Source organism: Condylura cristata, unplaced genomic scaffold (assembly GCF_000260355.1).
Source record: "Condylura cristata isolate star-nosed mole 26May11 unplaced genomic scaffold, ConCri1.0 scaffold00025, whole genome shotgun sequence".
NCBI lineage: Eukaryota > Metazoa > Chordata > Mammalia > Eulipotyphla > Talpidae > Condylura > Condylura cristata.
The window spans coordinates 848,631-867,212 of NW_004567126.1; the positions used below are offsets into that span (position 1 = coordinate 848,631).

Below are 18,582 nucleotides of genomic sequence, written 5' to 3' on the forward strand. Positions count from 1 at the left end.
TGAGGGGAGCAGCGGGCGGGTCAGGAGAGGTCTGCCACGCCATGTGGTCACCTCCGGGGCAGGCGGAAATCGAACTCATGCAGAAGCGGCTTTAGATTCTCAGTGCAGTGCTTTAACCCGCTGCGCCACCAGGGAGGGCCAACAAGCCTCGTTTTTTAAAAATAAAATTACTCAGGCTATTCCTGTCAGAAGCTCTGAACCCAGTCAGGCCTCAGTTACAGTTTTCAGGGACTGATGAGTCGTCAAATCCCACCCGTGGGATACACTCTGATCTCTTCTACAAATAGTGGTACAGAAAAAACAAAGAGGCTGGGAAAGAAATGTTTTGAAAAAAAATTTAGTCATTCCTGTGTGTAAAGCCTGAGGCCTAGCATTTACATTATCATTCCCTAGGAAGAAAATATCAGGTACAGTGGACGTAAGCGGGGACAGAGATTTGCTGCACACTGCTAACCGCTGAGGCTGGGTCCAGGATGGGCCCTCCTCGTACTTCTCCCTACTTTCAAGTATATTACAATACAAAGCTACAAATCCTGAACTTTTCAGGAGAGTCATAAAGTGTTAAGTAGGAGCTAACTGGGGGAAGTCAAGCTGTGAGCGATTGATTTTACATATTTTTTCTACAGATTTAGTTTTGTGAAAGATCCACAAATGAGGTGTTTATGTGAAACTGAAATGTATACAAATAGAAAAAAGACCCTAATGTTCACACTCCAAAAAAAAGGGTTTACAAGGAATCTGAAAAGCAGTGATTCAGATGTGGGCAAGGAAATATGTGAGGTGCCCGGATTTAGTAAACCTCCTGATATGTGCCCAGGTTTCCATGACAACAAAACAAACATCATTTTTGAAAGTAGAGAGCACCAGCCCTCCTGCTGCTCAATCACACCCACCCATCACCCTTACTCCCACCCCATCCCATGACCCCCACCAGCCACACCTCTTCTCAAAGGAAGCAACTTATTCTCCAGGACGTCCCTGGCATCAGTGCCTTCATCCATCAGGTCGAGCTTGGTGATAACGCCAATGGTCCGCAGGCCTGGAAGAGTCCAGAGGTCAGAGGGTACCATGAGGAAGGAGCCGGAGCCGGTGGTGCCAGGCCAGCTGGGGTCCAATTGGACCACCCACTTTCTAGGCTTCGTGACCTGGAACAAGTCCCACATTACCTGCTTGACCCTAGTTTCCCTACAGTAAGATGAAAACCAGAACAGCACTTATCACAGGGGCTGTCCAGGGGGATGAACAGGCTCATGACAAATGCTCACTCAGCACCATCATCGCCACTAGTATTCAGCAGTAGCATCTTGGTGTAGCAGTAGCAGGGGGAAAACCTCATGAAAAATTGATGTTTTGTATTCTGAGATTCGTGCATGGAATCCTCAGCACCCGTTTCTAGTGTTACCTTTCACCTAAATGGCTAAGGCTCCACCCTGGAGCCACCCCACAGAATTCATAGAATTCCTTCTTTCCTCAGCCATGGCTATCCAGGGGCTGCCTCTGAGGTGTGAACGGTTTGTGTGAGTGTGTGTGTGTGTGTGAGTGAAAGAAAGGAGAAAAATGGGAGCACAGGAAGATCCTAGCAGGTACTAAGGTGTCAGTAGGACTTCCTGCGGGCCGTGCCTATCCATGTCTACTGTGAAAGTGTGAACTGGCACCATTTTGGAGGGCAAAGGCAGAGCACGGAAGTGATGGGGAGGGTTCCTGGCGGCATCAACTCTATTGGGAGGGTTAGCTGTCACAAGAGCATTGCTTACGGAAAACCAGAAATAATCAAATACCCAATGGGCTGGATAGCAATGTGTGTGCACAAATAGAAAATCACACACATGTTCAGGAAAATAAGATCATTCCATTTTCAAAAAGGTGAGTTTACATGGAAGAACAAACTTAAAAGAACATTTGCCACATGTGACCACCACCAGTTATGTCTGGAGGGGAAGGGGAGATGTCACTTTCCAGGTTTGTAGAAATATTTTACAATGGTGATATATTTTAGGTAATCATGATGCAGGGAGAGGCCTTTAAAAACCCAGGGAGCATGAGCTGTAGAGTCTGTCTCATCCAGCTCCTCTCTGTGTCTGGCGCCCTCCAAATCACTATCAAATCAAGGCAGTCAAGGGGAGCTGCAAATGCACTTTAGTGTGGCACACTCTGCTAAAACCCAAACCCTCAAAATATAACCTGGTCCCCAGTAATCCACAAGGTCCTGTTCAGTTGGCCCTGGGATCACCCAGCCCCCACCTTCAGCCCTCAGTTCTTCTGCCTTCCCTTCAGCTCGTTCCATTTTACACAGGCTATGGGCTATTTTAACATCCAGGGTCCATCTTGCTATATTTTGCCTCTTTTTGTCATTCTGGTCTTGCAAAAACACTTTACATCTTCGAAGCCGCAGACCTCCTTTCTCACCCCAGTCACCTTCAAAGAATTCTATCATCTTCCCAGTGCTTACCATTCCCTGAAATGATCCTACTTGCTTATTTCCCCCACAGGAATACCAGCTCTCCAGTGTTAGGACCCCTCTCTATTTGAGACATGCATGGTTCCCATGGCCAAAACCACACCAAGCATGCAGTAGATACTCAACTGACATTCACAGAATGCATTTCACTGGAAAAGTTTGCCCTTGGATGCCGTGAGCCAGGGGTGCCACAGCTTCCACTATTACCGATTGCCCCCAACTTACTTAATTAACTCATCACCCTTTTTTTTAACCTTCATTGCCTGGCAGTTAGAGACATCTCCAGCATACTCAACCATTCTATAGGTCGGAAATGTCACTCCCATTTTGACAGATAGGTATCAAGCCTCAGAAAAGGTAAGCAACTCTAGAGGTGAGATATGAACCCCTATCGGGGCCCCAGAAACCTAAATCACATCCCCTAATTTAGCTTTCTGCACAGGCAAAGTGGAGGCCATGATGTCCAAGGAGAAACGTTCACTCACCTGCCATTCAATGCCCTTCAGGGTCAATACCCATCTGTATTACTGGCTTTGTTAGGAATCTGTGTGTCCTGAGTGGTCTTTTCCAAACAGTCACATGCCAAAGAGAACACAAGTGACTTGGAATCAAAGTTACTAGGAAAGCCACTATACTGAGGCACAGGGAAGAAGGAAATGCCTGCTGTAAGGTTCAGTGGTTACCTTGGGGGTCGACCTCCTTGGCTAGCTTGAGGGCATCGGAGTTGGCCAGGTCCATGTTGGCAGGAGTAACGGCGAGGATGAGGGTGGTCTCCCGGCTGATGAACTGCAGGATCATTTCCTTGATCTGGTACTCAATGTCTGGGGGCTGGTCCCCCACAGGCACCTTAGTTATGCCCGGGAGGTCAATGAGGGTCAGGTTCAGCACTAGGAAGGAAATCAGAAGAAAACCCGGGGAGGTGAGGTATGCAAGCCCTGCAGCAGCCCAGCTCACTTCCCCAAGTACTGGGGAGTTAGGTCTTGGGATTTTTTTTTTGCTCCCCAGGGTCACACCTTTTTTTTTTTTTAAATATTCATTTTATTTATTTAAGAATACAAGAATTGGGATACAGGCCAGAAGTGCAAGGCTTGAGAGGATTCACCAGAGACAGTAGGGAACAGAACAGGTGTATTGACTGAAATACACTGCTGAGGGGAGCAGCGGGCAAAATAGGAGAGGTCTGCTATGCCATGTGGGTCACCTCCCTGGCTGGGATCAAGCTCAGCCTGCAGTTCTGGGGCTACAGCTTGACAGAGCTGAGACTAACCTCTGCACCACTAGGGGGGCCACAACTTTTGATCCATTAACTCCCTTTCTAGGATCCCTATTCTATATCATCCTTTATCCACTCATTTCAGTGATATTTGCACTTGCAGACTGGTATCATTTTAAATAGTTAAATAAACCTTAACTCAATGATTCAGCAAATACCAAGCAACCATTAAAAACAAAAGATGGGGCCCTCTCTGGTGGCGCAGCGGGTTAAAGCACAGCACTAAGAAGCTTAAGCCATTTCTGCATGAGTTCGATTCCCGCCTGCCCCGGAGGAGATCCACATGGTGCTGCAGACCTCTCCTGACCCACCCGCTGCTCCCCTCAGCAATATACTTCCTCTATCTGCCTGTTCTGCTCCCCGCTCTATCTCTGGTGAATCCTCTCACCCTCCACATCTCTGGCCTGTACCCCAGTTCTATATGAATAAATAAAGCTTTAAAAAAATATATATATATATATTAAAAAAAAGATGAAACTCTGATAAGAAACATTCAAATAATTGCTACCATCTGAAAGTGATACAACATGTACATACTTATATTTACACATATCGCTTATCATTAAAGGAATGTGAAATATATTTGCAATAAGAGTGTAGAATCAGTTTTTTTTGTCTCTTTGCAATTTTTTAAAATATTACCCACATGTAGCTTTCATATTTTCAAATAAATTTTAAAATTCAATACAACAACCCATACTGAGGACATAAGCTGGAATAGTCCCCAAATGTCACCTGAGTTAGCAATCCATGGCTCTTCTGTTTAAATGATGCAGTTTTAAATTCAGGACATTTTGCAGAGAAGTTGGTTTTCTGGTTCCTCTCAAGGAACTGGAGGAACCAGTTAGAACTGGACCTGGTTGGCTGCTTTGGGCTGGTGTCACAGTGGTCACCTGTCCATGATCACCTGGGAGCCCAACAGCTGCCCGGTTTTCTTTTTTTGTTTGTCTGTTTTTAATAACATAATAATTTATTTTTACATCTGTTTGCGCCTTTTTCAATCTCATTTGTAATCCCTGTGGGCTTCCCATCACCAAATCATCTGTGTGCTATCACCATAGAGTTACCTGCTTTTTAAGAAGCATATACTAGCAATTCGCCCAGTTCCCACTACTTCCTATGATCTTCCTGGCATGTTGTGCTTTTCTCAGATTGAGATACATTTTTTGGTACCACATTCCTATTAAAAGTGGGAAGACACAGATCAAAAGGGCTATGCACGTATGAATAAAAATTGGAGGGGACATATTCTCAGAGAGACTGGGATGACCATGCAGAGCACAGAATCTGCTTTCCTCTGCCCTTGTGTGGCCTACCATGTGGTGAGTAGACACGCAGGTTGATGGGCACTGGGGAGATGCCTTTGTTGGACCCCGTGACCCTTTCAGTCTCATTTTCAATCTCTTGTCGGACTTCATCAAAGTCTGTAAACTTTTTGGACTTGAGGTGCAAAAACTCAGCATATTCTGAAAAGAGGAGAAAGAGACACAAAATGATAAAGAGAAGCAATCTGTGGTTGGGAGTGGATGGCCCTCTGGGCTAGTAGAAAAAGTGAAGATCTTTCAGTTACTCTATGAATCGTGGAGCAACAGACTCATTCTTGGGACAAGTATTTGAGAGGGTAATCCTATAGATAAGACCCAGGTCTTTCCAGACCTGTGTATTCCACAAGAAACAAAACTAGCGAAGATCCCAGGTGGTTATCACCAGCATTTACTTTGTTTTGATAACTAGAAGAAGAAATATCAGCACACATCAACCAGACAAAGGATAATGAGACATTTGATGAAGCCTGTGCTCTGCTATCACACAGAAGAATGGTCCTGACAGGCATGCTGCCCTGGGATGCAGCCCAGGAGGAAGGCTGGGGCTCACACACACTTGGGAGAGCCTGAGTATTACATGGGACTTCTCAGAGCCTGTAGCCAACCAAGAGGAGAGCGAGACATGGGGCACCTGATGCCTTCGTTTGGCCTTCAGGCTCCCTTGATTTGAGACAAGTTGTGAACATCTCCCAAAATCTGTGGACACTTGGGGGAGGGATTGCATGACACTGATTCATAAGAAGAAATGTATCTATGGTCTTTGTCCTATTTCTGGCACAGAACCCCTAAAGCCCTTGAAATGAACTATTTCAAAAGAGCATAAAGGAACACTGATATTCAGAACAAGCCCCTTTTACCCACACCTGCACTTATATTAGTAAGGTGACTTTAGGGTCCTCCCTAGTCGCTCAACAGGTTCAAGTGAAGCACTGGGAAGCTATCAGCAGTCACTTGTGCACAAGTTCAATCCCCAGCCAGGGAGGTGACCCACATGGCATGGCAGACCTCCTGTTCCGCCCGCTGCTCCCCTCAGCAGTATGTTTCATTCAATCTGCCTGTTCTGCTCCCCATTCTGTCTCTGATGAATCCTCTCACCGCCCCTGCACCTCTGACCTGTACCCTGTTCTGTATGCATAAATAAATAAATCTTAAAAAAAAAGAAAAGAGGCACTCCCTGGTGGCGCAGCGGGTTAAAGCACAGCACTGAGAAGCTAAAGCCACTTCCGCATGAGTTCAATTCCCGCCTGCCCCGGAGGAGACCACATAGCGTGGCAGACCTCTCCTGGCCCGCCCGCTGCTCCCCTCAGCAGTGTACTTCATCAATCTGCCTGTTCTGCTCCCCACTCTGTCTCTGGTGAAGTCTCTCGCCGTCCCTGCACCTCTGGCCTGTACCCCAGTCTGTATGCATAAATAAATAAATCTTTGAAAAAAAAAAAAAAAGAAAAGAAAAGAAGGTGACTTTAGGATACACCTAAGGATGGGATGCTACCCAGGGGACCAGCCCTACCCCCGGACCTTTGTTGGCAATGACTTAATCAATAATTTAATGAAGGCTCCAGAAAAGCCCCAAAGGACCAGGTGCAGAAAACTACCCCCCTAAAGAGGTAGAGCAATAGGGAGCCCTGGAGAGAATGGAAGCACCTCGCCTTCTTCCCACACCTCACCCCATGCATTGTGTTTCCATCTGTATGTTCCTTAGATAAATGTTTTTTTAAAATTTAATTATTTATGCATACAAGTACTGGGGTACAGGCCAGAGGCGCAGGGGGGTGAGAGGATTCACCAGAGACAGAGTAGGGAACAGAACAGGCAGATCTACTGAGTACACTGCTGAGGGGAAGGGAGTAGCGGGCGGGACAGGAGAGGTCCACTGCGCCATGTGGGTCAGCTCCCTGGCTGGGGATCGAGCTCATGCTGCAGTGGCTGCAGATAGGTTCATAGTGCTGTGCTCTAACCCACTGCACCACCAAGAAGGGCCCTCACCCTCTGCAATAAACTGGTAACCCAGTAAGCAAAGTATTTTCTTAGTTATATGAGCCTCTCGAGCAAATTAATCCAATGGGGGGGAGGGAGAGGGCTGTGAAAATGCTGTTCTGCTGCTGGTCAGCGGCACAGGTGACAACCAGGGCTTGCGACCTGTGCGTGAAGTGGGGGACACGGGAGTACTGTAGAACTGATCCCTTCACCTGCTGGCCCTGGTGCTATCTCTAGGTAGAGAGTACCAGAACTAAGTCGACTGTAGGACACTAAGTCAGTCTGACTTGTATGTGCTGACTTGTCTGTGCTGACTTGTCGGCATGGGGGAAAAATACACACATGTTGGAAATGGCAGCCATAGACTGGCATCCTGGTGAGTCCCCAGTTTGGTTTCCTTAGGAAGAAACAAGGCCCAGCCCAGATTGTTGTCACACCTATTAGCTTAACAGAAAGGGCCCTGCCCAGATGGACACCCAGGAAAAGTGCTGCACCAACAGTCATTGACCACCTTGACCACCTTCCACCAGGAGGAAAGGCGCACGGGCCACCCTTGGAGCATGCCCAGGCATCAGGCTGTGGGCTGGACACTGGGGACTGTGACAGACAAAGCAGGCTAGTGTGTCTGTTCTTATGGCACTGACTTTTGGGGGTCAGGGAGACCATTAAGAGAATGACAGGATGTGACAGAATGATGGCATGTCACATAGGCAGCAGGGACAGCAATGGGGTGGCTGTTCCAGGCCAGGAGCAACAGCTAGGGCAAAGGCTCAGCTACACACCGGGAGGACAGAGACAGCAGCGGGGGACCAGCAGGAGGTGAGGACCCAGGACTGACAAGGCCGGCTGGAACCACCAACTTTTGAGAGCGTAATCAGTCCCTCTCTAGGTTCTGTGAACACCACCATCAAGGTCAGGCCAGGAGAGGAAGACCAAGGAGGCCCAGCCACGCACCCCAGACATGTGAGTGTGGGGGTGGCTCCTAAGGAGAAGCAGAGTAACCATGAACCTCCAAACTGCCTGATGGCCATAGGTAATTTTTGAACTAAGCCAACTAAAAGTGGCACATGAGACTAGTCCAGACTAGGAGAAGCAAGGTGCCACTGGTTATCACAGGAGTCAGAAAACCCAGGCTCAGGGTTGGACCACATCGAGACTTCAGACCCCACAGGAGGTGGCCATGCACCAAGGCCACATGGGTGCCACCACTTCACCCCCACTTTACATATGAGGGACCCAAGGTACGGGGAAGGAAGTCACTTGCATGAGGAACTGGACCTGAAGGAGAGGCAGCCTGGCTGAGGAGTCCTGTCCCAAGTCAGGAGTAATGCAGCCCCTGGAGCCTGCAACACACCGAATCCCAAACTGCAGCCTCTTCTCCCCTGGCAGCGGGCTGCCCACTGCCTCCTACCTTCCTCAGCCTGACACTCTGGAGGGTCATGGCGCCCCGAGGCCCAGATGGGGTCAGCACTGTCTCCCCACCTCCAAGTCATCCTAAGGCACTGTCCCGGGCTAAGCCCCCAGCACAAGGCAGCCAGCAGACTGGGCCGGCCGCTCCCCACCCCAGGCGCTCCTACTGCTTGAATCACTTACCATGCCAGCTGGGCACCTGCCCCTGCACTCCCTCACCTCACAGATCTGCACAGGTGCTGCCCCTGCATACAATGTTCACTTTGGCATCCAAAAAAACTATATATACCCAATGCCTGATATACTCTCACCAAGCAGCCTCAGCCCCACTGTAGTGACCCTGTGCCTGCCAGCTCTACAACTGGGACTCAGGGGCCACAATCCTCCAGAGTGCTCGGACTGCCTCTGAGATGGACATCTACTTGGGGGTGACGGGGGTTGGGAATGCCGGGTTGGGAGCAGAAGGAAGAGTGCAAGCTGAGACAGAGCAGACATCATGCCCCTGAGGGACCGCTCTCAACTCCCACAGGATCTGTCTCCATCTCCATGGCTGCCACACTGACCCCACCTTCCCCTGGGCATCTGCTCCTGCCTCTGCCCAGTCCTCCTGCCCGTGCGCTGGACCCTAAGGTCCCTTACTCACCAGCCTAAGGTCACACTCCCCAAGAGGGAGCCAGGCTGGGTTTTGAAGACAATCCTCCGACCTGTTCTGTAGCAAGTAGCTTCTGCGCCAAAAGCTCAGTTCCCTCCTTGGTTATGGGGACAACAGGAATGGAGATTTCAGTACCTGAGCCAGGCCCTAGACAGATGTGCACCTTCAGAGTTTCTGCCCTTGGCCCTCCCTCCAAGTCACCCCTGCCATGTGTTTCTTCCCTCTTCCTCACCTCCAGAGGAATTTCATTTCTTCCAAAGGGCCCTCTGGGCAGCTCCTCCTCACAGTCTTCATGTCACCACTCTGCTCAAAGGAGAGTCTCCTCCCCTGACACATTAGACTCAGCTCAAACACCCCCTCCTCAGAGAAGCCCTATGTTGGTCCCACGCCCCCATCTGATGAACATCTGTCCTCAAGTAGTACTGTGTTGTCTCCCTCCTAGTCTCCTGACACTGCCCCTCCTCCCTGGCACTAATGAGCGTGGACAGGAGCAGCCCTGGTCCCATTTGCTGCCACACGCATCCCTGCATAAGTGCTCCACATACCACCACTGGTGTCAGCCCCTGTGGAGTATGGGGGTGCCCTCACACCATGACATAGCCATGACCGGCCAGTTTGGGAAGTCAGATGTCCTGTCCTCGCAGCAAGCTGTTCCCAAACAGGGCAGTAATAAGCACAAAACCACATCTGTTGCTACAGTACCACACAGCAAGGGCCTCGGTTGTGCCAGGCACTGGTGTGAGGGCTGTCCGTGTACTGAATAACGTGGTTTTCACAGCAAGACAACCGACAAAGGATGTACTATAATTATCTCCACTGTCCAGACAGGAAACAGGGCCTAAACAGCAGTACCTCCCCAGGGGCCAAAGAGCCAGTAAAGCTATGAATCTGAACCTAGGCCGTGTGATTCCCAACCCCACCCACCAGAGCAGAACATTCGTGGAGAGGCCAGGTGCCAGAAGCACTGGCATCACTTGGAAGCTCATAAAGAATGCAGGTTCTCACTTCTGCCACACTAACCTGCTCAAGTGGAAGGAGAAACCCACAGGGCCAAGTTCTGCCACAGTAACATTAGACTGCCAGCTCTGGTAGAGTCAATCAGCACCTGAACCCAGCCCATTGGTTGGCCTGTAGCCTTTGACATGGCAGAGCTCACAAAAAGAGTACTGGGCCAGTCTGCTGTGCTCACTCACTGGAGTCAACTGCCCCTCTCCCCCAGCCCCTGGGGTAGGGCAGAGCCAGAAGATAAGACCAGAAGGTGAGACGAGGGCTGAAAGTTCTGCCTGAGACCCGACCTCAGAGGCCAGATCTGGCAGAGGGTTAACCTAGCTAAGCCTTGCTCTCCTCGTCTGTAAAATGGGAGTGTGTGCCAGCTGCCCAGGTAGAGCTGACAGTCCAGGTCAGTGCAGAGACCCCTCTGCACTCCTGCCAGCAATGGCATCTCCTTCCCCTATGAGCTTCAATGGATTTCAAGCTGGGAGACATGCCCATGTCATCTCAACTCATGTGGGAAGAACAGAAGGACCCCAAGGCCACTGAGGGAAGGACAGAAGATCTATATGGGGGCCGCTCTACATGCTATTTGCAGTGGGATGGGTCTCTCCCAAAACTCAATGTCAAGATTAAAAAAGAAAGGATGTGGATGCTGCTCTAATAAAAAAAAAAAAAAAAGACATTGACAAGAGAATGTCAAGTGGGACTGAGCAGGCGGCTACAAAGCCAGCCGGGGAAGACATTTAGGGGACAACTGGCAACCTGAGTATAGACTGGGTGCCACATGATGACTGTCGTTCGGTGGGGCTCTGTGACTGCAGGAGGGTGTCCTCAGCACTGCAGGTTCGCATGGCCCGTCTGCTCTGCTTTTCAAAGCATTCGGCAACCTTGTCATCTACAGCACATGAGACAAATATGGCGCCTGCGGGCCTGGTCACAGTTGAGGACACTCAGGGTGGCATGTGAGTGTTCACTGAACCATTCTTCAACTTCCCCACACACAGGGAAATGTGAATTCAAACCCCGCTGACAACCTAGGAGCCCTGACTGCCCGCCCCTGACCCCCTGCCCTGCTGGCCACCAATCACGTTCGTTTCTTGCTGCCCCAGCATACCTGTTTTTGAGAAGATGAGTTGCAGAATGAGAGGCCTCCGGGTAACGATTCCTGAACCTCGGGGAAGGAAGTCCCTGTGGGAGGGGAAAAGGGATAGAAATTACTCATACAATCAGGAAGTGTGACCACACAGTGAAGCAATGCCCTCTTGCAATGTGGTGACCTCAGCAGAGACACCAACGCCAGCCAGAATGCTCTGGCGCAGGAGGGTCCTCGAGGCAGAGTACGGGCTGACTGAGCTGGAGACAGAACCACTGCCCATGGATGCCTCTGCTCCATTTGAGCACTCCCCCTTCCTAAGCAAATAGTTGGCAAGCTCCCCTGTGCCCAAAAGCAATCAGTCCATTTCCTAAACACAGATTTTAAATTAATATAAGACCATAGGTATGCTAAAAGACTAAATAGAAGGAATGTAGTTGATGCCTTTCATGTCCTCAAATGACAAATCATCAGAGGAGGGAAACAGATCAACAGCTGCCTAAGGGAGAGGTGGAAAAAAATGTTCAAGAATTGGCTGAGCTGATGCTTACTAATATTTACCATAATTACTAAAAATTCCCACATTTGAAGTGGGTACATTTCCTAGTAAATAAATCACTCTGAATAAACCATTTAATAAAAAGATACATATTCTATATGTTTTCCCATGAAAATGCTCAGGTGAAACAGGCAATGATTTGCACCAACACCCCTAGACCTGGCCAAGGAGGTAAACAGAGCACTGCCTGCAGCATTAAGAACAGAAAGCGACAGAGCAGGGGTCCAGGCAGGCACTGAAGTAGAATTGGATGTGCAAAGGATGAGAAATGTAGAAAGATTGTAGGTATAGAGAATTTCTTTTATTACTTTTTTTCATAAAGATTTATTTACTTGTGCATACAAAACTGGGGTACAGGCCAGAGGTCCTGGAGGTGAGATTTCACAAGAGACAAAGTGGGGAGCAGAACAGACAGATGGACTGAAATATACTGCTGAGGGGAGCAGTGGGCATGTCAGGAGAGGTCTGCCACACCACTGTGGGTACCTCCCTGGCCAGGGATTGAACTCTTGCTGCAGTGGTTGCAGAGAGCTTCATAGTGCTGTACTTTAACCAACTGCGCCACCAGGGAGGGCCCAGGTACAGAGAATTTCAAACAAGATTTGCACCTAGGTGGACGTCTGGGCTATCTGAAATGTGTGCAGGACACAGCACAACTGGCAGGTGTATAGGGCAAGACAAACAGCATGCCAGGTTGCCACCCCACTCCTCAGGAACATGTCAACCACAATGTCTTGAGGGTCAAATGGTGCTGGGAACCTTTGATACAGCCCCTTCTCAGAACAGGTCACAGCTCTCATTCAGTACCCAATGGGCAGAATCAGGGAGGAAACACACCCTTGATACTGGCATCCCCTAGCTGGGTGCAGGCGCAAATGAAAATGGTGAGGAGCTGGTTGGCATTCTCAGAGCACGGCAGCCCGTGATCCTGAAGGTGTGTGGTGAAGGCTGCTGCAAGAAGGTGGAAGCCCAAAGCAGGCAGGAGGCAAAGGCACTGGTTCAGGGAGGGCTGGCGGCGGCTGGACTTGGGGGTGGCAGGGACAGAGAGGGCAGTGGACACCAGGCATAGCTGCCACTGGGGAAGCAGGAAGGCAAACCATGGCAGGTGGAAGGGGCTGAAACAAGGGATAAACACATTTGGCAGGCAGCAGACACACGACCTGGGCATTTACTCAAGTCTTACTGTCATCTACCAAGCTTGTTCGAGGCCCTGGGAGACCAGCGCTGACATCTGTTGGAACCACATGGGCTGGAGGGTGGAGACTAGGAAGACACACTACAAGGTAAGAGGGTATGAGGGCTTGGGGGCTGGGATGTCAGGGAAGGTCTCTTTGAGCAGTAGGTCTAAGAAGCAAGTGTTAAGCAGGAGGGCAGAGTGGGCAAAGCTGGGAAATGGCAATAGCCACCAGTGGGTCATCAGAACCAAAGTTAGTTCTTCACTCGTGCCCCAAAGGGGGCATCCTGGTGTATCTGAGAAGGCAGTGCCCCTTTACTGTGGGCTTTCCCCAGGATGTGGTGGCTAGTGAGTGTGAACTCCCTTCACTCCAGCACCAAGTGTGGCCTTGACTCTGACTCTCCTGGAGCCCCAAGCCACCTGGATCACAGACAGGAATCTGAGAGCTGGGACAGGTGAGGACATCAGAGTCCTGGCATCTCAAAATCAGGGTCACCCACATCCTCTCAGGGAGAAATCGTAACAGCATTGGTGACAGCATGGGTCTCTTCACCAATATCTACCATCCCACCTCTCAGATGGCATATCAATACCTGAACAATACAAGAGCTACATGAATGGGATCCCCAGCATCCTGTCAGAGTGTGACTTAAGTCGGTGACTTTTTACTGCTGCACAGATGGCTAGTTTGTTCAACCACTGACTAGTGGATGGGGCACTTTGGGTCTTCCCAGTGATGGCCCATCACAAATAAAGCTGCCATGAATTCTCTCACCCTTGCCTTTTGTAGACATGAGCCCGGGTTTCTCTGAGTCAGAGGGTAGACTTGAATTTAGGCAAACTGGGCCCTCCCTGGGGGCACAAAGGGTTAAAGCACAGTACTATAAAGCGAGCCACAGCTGCTTCAGTGTGAGTTCGATTCCCTGCCAGGGAGGTGGCCCACATGGAACTGCACCCCCAGCAGTATACTTCGTCCATTTGCCTGTTCTGCTCCCCACTCTGTCTCTGGTGAATCTTCTCACCACCCCTGTACCTCTGGCCTGTACTCCAGTTCTGTATGCATAAATAAGTAACTTTTTTTTTTTAAGATTTATTTATTTGTACATACAGAACTGGAGTACAGGCCAGAGGCTCAGGGGTGGTGAGAGGCTTCACCAGAGACAGAGTGGGGAGCAGAACAGGCAGATTTAATAGGTACACTGCTGAGAGGAGCAGCGGGCGGGTCAGGAGAGGTCTGCCACGCCATGTGGTCACCTCCGGGGCAGGAGGGAATCGAACTCATGCGGAAGTGGCTTTAGCTTCTCAGCGCAGTGCTTTAACCCTCTGCGCTACCAGGGAGGGCCATAAGTAACTTTTTTAAAGGAAAAAAAAAAGACAGGCAAAACTAGTTCCAAAATCAGTTTGGTTCACTCTGGATGAAGTGAATGAAGACAGTACAAGGAACTTTCTGGTTATCATGGTAACATCCTCTATCTTGATCTATCAGTATTTTGGGAACTTGCAGTTATTTTTAAAATTCTGTGATCGGGGCAATTGACTGTATCTAAGTTAAATCTCAGTAAGGTCACAGGTACAAGAAGTCCAGGAAGGTGCACTGGTTAAGACAGTGATACAGAGGCCCAAGGTACCACTCCGTGAAGCTGGTCTGCAGAACCATCACAATCTTGTTAGTTTCCATTAGGAAGAAGAGCTCTCATCTAAAGAACTTTAAAGTGCACTAAGGAGACTAAATAAATTACGACCCATCTGTGCCATTCTGCAGCCCCAGAAAGCAAAAAAGGAGCGATTAATCAGCTCACATGCAACTTCCTTCTGAGTGTGCTAAGTGAGGGGAAGTGTCTGTTTTGTGACTAGAGAAAATTTAAAAAGCAACAAAGTAAGAGTCCAGGGAGGCTGGGGCCTTTTGGGAGGGAGAGTCATTGTACATGCTGGAATACCTTTGAATTCTGCATCATCTGCATGGATTACTGCAAAAAAAAAGTTACCTTTTTAAGAGAAGCTAACAGTTGTCAAGTATGGTGTATGCCAACAAGGAGCTGAGAATTTTCTGTGGATTTGGGCCATACAACCGTGACAAGATCCAAAAAGATAGATCTGTGAGCTCCATTTAAGCATGTACTGAGGCCAAGGTGTTGGGTGCCTGCCATCCCAGAGTGGTGGGAGTATGGCCTGAAATCTATGGGTTCTCAGCCCCCAACCACCAGGTCATTCAGTCTCTGGGCCTGAACGTCACACACAAGCTACAGTGTCTCTGCAGCCAGAGCCCTGCCATCGGCCACTGGTGCTGAGTGTGCTATCCTGTGACTGCTCTGGGCCTATGGGGGAGGGACCAGGCACTGTGAACACAGCGGTGACACCACAGACAACGGACAATGAGAAGCCTCAGTAGAACACAAGGGCCAGTATGCCATCCAAATGAGCCCCGAGAACTCCAGGCACAAGGCAGGGAAGGTGACTTTCAGGTCTTGACAGTTGGCAGTGACCAGACAGGACAAATTGGGGGACAGAGAAGGCAGAGACCCTCAGGGAGGAGGCTGGGGGAACAAGCTGGAAAAGTACACAGGACCTTGTCAGATTGATTTCTAGAAGCTCCTGGCCTTCAAGTTGAAAGGTCAGTGACTGCCACTCTCAACCTGGAGAGCTCCCACCCCCCAATTCTCTGAGGTACTCAGGGAGGATGGGCCTGTCCTACTGAGCCCTAAGGTATCCCAAAGATTTCCTAGACACAATGGCAAGAGCACTCTGGACCCTTCCCAGTCTGGGTGGTGGAAGGAAACCAATTCCCCAGCAGCTACTCCTGTAACACATTTATCTGGGGTGACTTTCTGGTCTCTGATCACTCTGCTTCCACTTCCTGTCTCCACTCAAGTTCCACGGGTCACCAGTTCCCCCTGGAGACTCAAAGTACTCCCCACCTCCTCTTTCCTCACTGCCTAGAGGGCTGCTGGGCACCCTGGCCACCCCACGTGCTGTGTGACCTCGGTTGGCTTTCCTGCCGCTGTGGTCTGGGTTTCCGGGTCAGTATGATGGGCTAAGTCCACCTACCTCTGAGGGCTGCTGGCAGACACTACAAGCCACCCACAATTCTGACTCAAATGCGATCTCCCCAGAGACTTCTCCTATCCTCACCAGAACTCCAATCCCCAGTCCCTCCACTGTTTCCCATAAGCATTTTGTATGTCACTGATCTGCTACTTGTCTCCCACCACCCCATATTTACTCCCCAGAAAACAACTTGGGGTCTGTTCTGTTCCCTGACAAATAGGAGGTGCTCAGTAACTACTAACTAAGATCATTTCCACAACTGGCCTCTAATTCACAGGCTTCAGCCTGGTCCTCAGCTCCTGATCCATCCTCCTCCTGAGTCATCTATGGTTATTTTACTAAAACAAAGACCTGGACCTCCAAGCCCCTTTTCTGCATAGGCCATGTGACCAATCCCAACTTTGACGGGGTCCCCTACTAACCCATCTAAGAATCCCACATTGAACCTGCAGCCTCTAGGGATCTTTCCTGCACTTCTGGCCTCCAAGCTTCTGTAGCTGTTCCCTTTACCAGGAAATCCTGCCTCCCAAGCCCTGCCCACCTACCTCAGGCACCTTGCTCCCTCCTAAAGGCACACCCCTTCCTACTCCTACCAGCATGGCTTCCAGTGGAGGTCACGGTTCTGTGGCAGGCTGGGATTTCTTCTCCTGGCCTGCCCACCATGGATCCCCAGCAACCAAAACAGTCCGTGGTATACATCAGGTGCTCATCAAGCACTTGTTGAATGGACAGGAGAGACAGAGGCGCTCTGAAATCAAAGCCTGCTCTGGCCCCCGAGCTGTGGGCCCTGAGCAGGTCTCTGCTCTCTTCGGCACTGGTGGCCGTCTATGGGATGGGAGGATGCCACCTACTATGTGGAGGATCCAGCTGGCATTATGGTCTGAGGTGTCACTGCACCCCCTTGGAGCCTCAGTCTCCAAGCTCTAAAATGGGCCACCTCTCCCTAGAAGATGATGAGAACTCAGGCAGGCAGTAGGAGACAGGAAGGGGAGGACCTGACAAGAGTTGGATCAGAAGCCCAGGCTGTTTGTTTATTTACTGTCATTTGACAGAGTACACACCCCACCAGGAGCCTTTTGATTTCCAGTCTCCAAAAGGGTGGGGATGTCTGTCTGCAGAAACAATGGAAACTGAAACCCCAAGTTGGTGGTGGAGAGGCAGGCAGAGGCCCCTCTGAGGAGAGAAAATAAAGATAAACCAGCAGAGGATGAATCAACTAGAAGCTGGACCACAGCCCAGGCCACCCCTCACCCGAGCAGCCTGGTAGCAGACATTCTAGCAGGTACTCTGGACTGGGATCCCTCCTCGTTGCTACATCCGCACGCACAGGGTCACTCAAAGCCTCAGTGTGGCTGGCAGACCTGAGGACAATGCCAGCGCAAGAAGTACCCTTGTGGGGCAGGAGCCCCATGCTCCCAGGTCCTCGTGGTGCCTGTTCACTTTCTCAGGCTCTGAGAAGAGCCTGTACAGGGAACGTTGGCCACCTGCTTAGCCCTGTTTTAACTCAATCTCGAGCAACAGCTCAGCAAGGCCCGCTTGCAAGGCCAAAGGAAAAATGCCAGAGCCAATACCCCATTTCACACATGGGCAAACAAAGGCTCAAAGTTTTATGGCTTCCTCAGACCTTTGACAAGGAAGGAGCAGAGATTGAGTGGGAACATGAGTGGGACATCATGGAAGGAGACCCAGTCACCTCCACCCACCAGGTCTCCAGGGCCTCAACATTTAGCCTTCCACACCTTATGGTTCCTGCTTCATCTGCGCCTCCCAAGACACCACCCAACAGTGACCACGGGTCACCTGGCGCCTGGCCAGCACTCTGTCAATGAGTCTTTGAGGTCACCTAGGGTGAGACAGGCTGGTTATCCCCTGACTCAGGCTACAGTCCTGGGGCTCCCCCACCTCTCATCTCCAAATCTATCCAGCATCACATCCCACTGACTCTGCCTCCAAATGAAGCCTGAATCATCTCAACTGTGATTGCACCTGAAGGGTCATCAGCCAGGTCCATTAGCATTTACCTGGACCAGGGCAGATGCCACCTTGCAAACTGCCCATCCTCACCCCCTCTTTGCTCACCCTACAGTGGTCACAGGCCACCTGTGGATACCCAATCAGAGCCTGTTCCCTGTTTAGAGCCCTCCCAGTTCACTCACTCCCCAGGTCTCCTGTGGTCCACAAGTTCCTGGATGTCTTGCCCCTCCTCTACCCCTGCCACCCTCACCGCTACTGACTCTCCCTCTCTCTCGCTTGGCTTCTGGTACACTGGCTTCTTCTACATCCCCCAAACGTAAGAGGCTGAGGTCTGCCTTTGGACCTCTGCTGCTGTGGGCACAGAACCCTCTCCCTGAAGCATTCACATAGTGAACTGGCAACTCCCGGACAAACTACTCCCTTCATTCCCCCCAAACAAAGCAGTGTGTCTCCCCTGGTGGCATAGGTGTTCAAGTCTCAGCACTATGAGGCTGTCAGCAGCCACTGCAGCATGAGTTTGATCCCCAACCAGGGGGCTGACCCACATGATGCAACGGACCTCTCCTGTCCCACCCACTGCTCCCTTCAGTCTCAGTCAGTCTGCCTGTTCTGCATCCCTTTCTGTCTCTGGTAAATCTTCTTACCGCCCTGC

At 50.3% G+C, this 18,582-nt stretch overlaps 1 protein-coding gene across 10 annotated transcripts in view; it reads right to left on the reverse strand.

Annotated features, from left to right (window-relative positions):
• DNM2 (dynamin 2) overlaps positions 1-18,582 on the reverse strand; it is a 75,591-nt gene that overhangs the window by 36,880 nt on the left and 20,129 nt on the right. For all 10 annotated transcript variants that reach the window (XM_004689020.2, XM_012729634.1, XM_004689017.2 and 7 more), the window contains exons 2-5: positions 11,200-11,273; positions 5,048-5,197; positions 3,142-3,345; positions 941-1,039 (exon numbers count right to left, since the gene is read on the reverse strand). In XM_004689020.2, the coding sequence (XP_004689077.1) occupies positions 941-1,039; positions 3,142-3,345; positions 5,048-5,197; positions 11,200-11,273 (527 nt within the window). The remainder of the gene's footprint in view (positions 1-940; positions 1,040-3,141; positions 3,346-5,047; positions 5,198-11,199; positions 11,274-18,582) is intronic.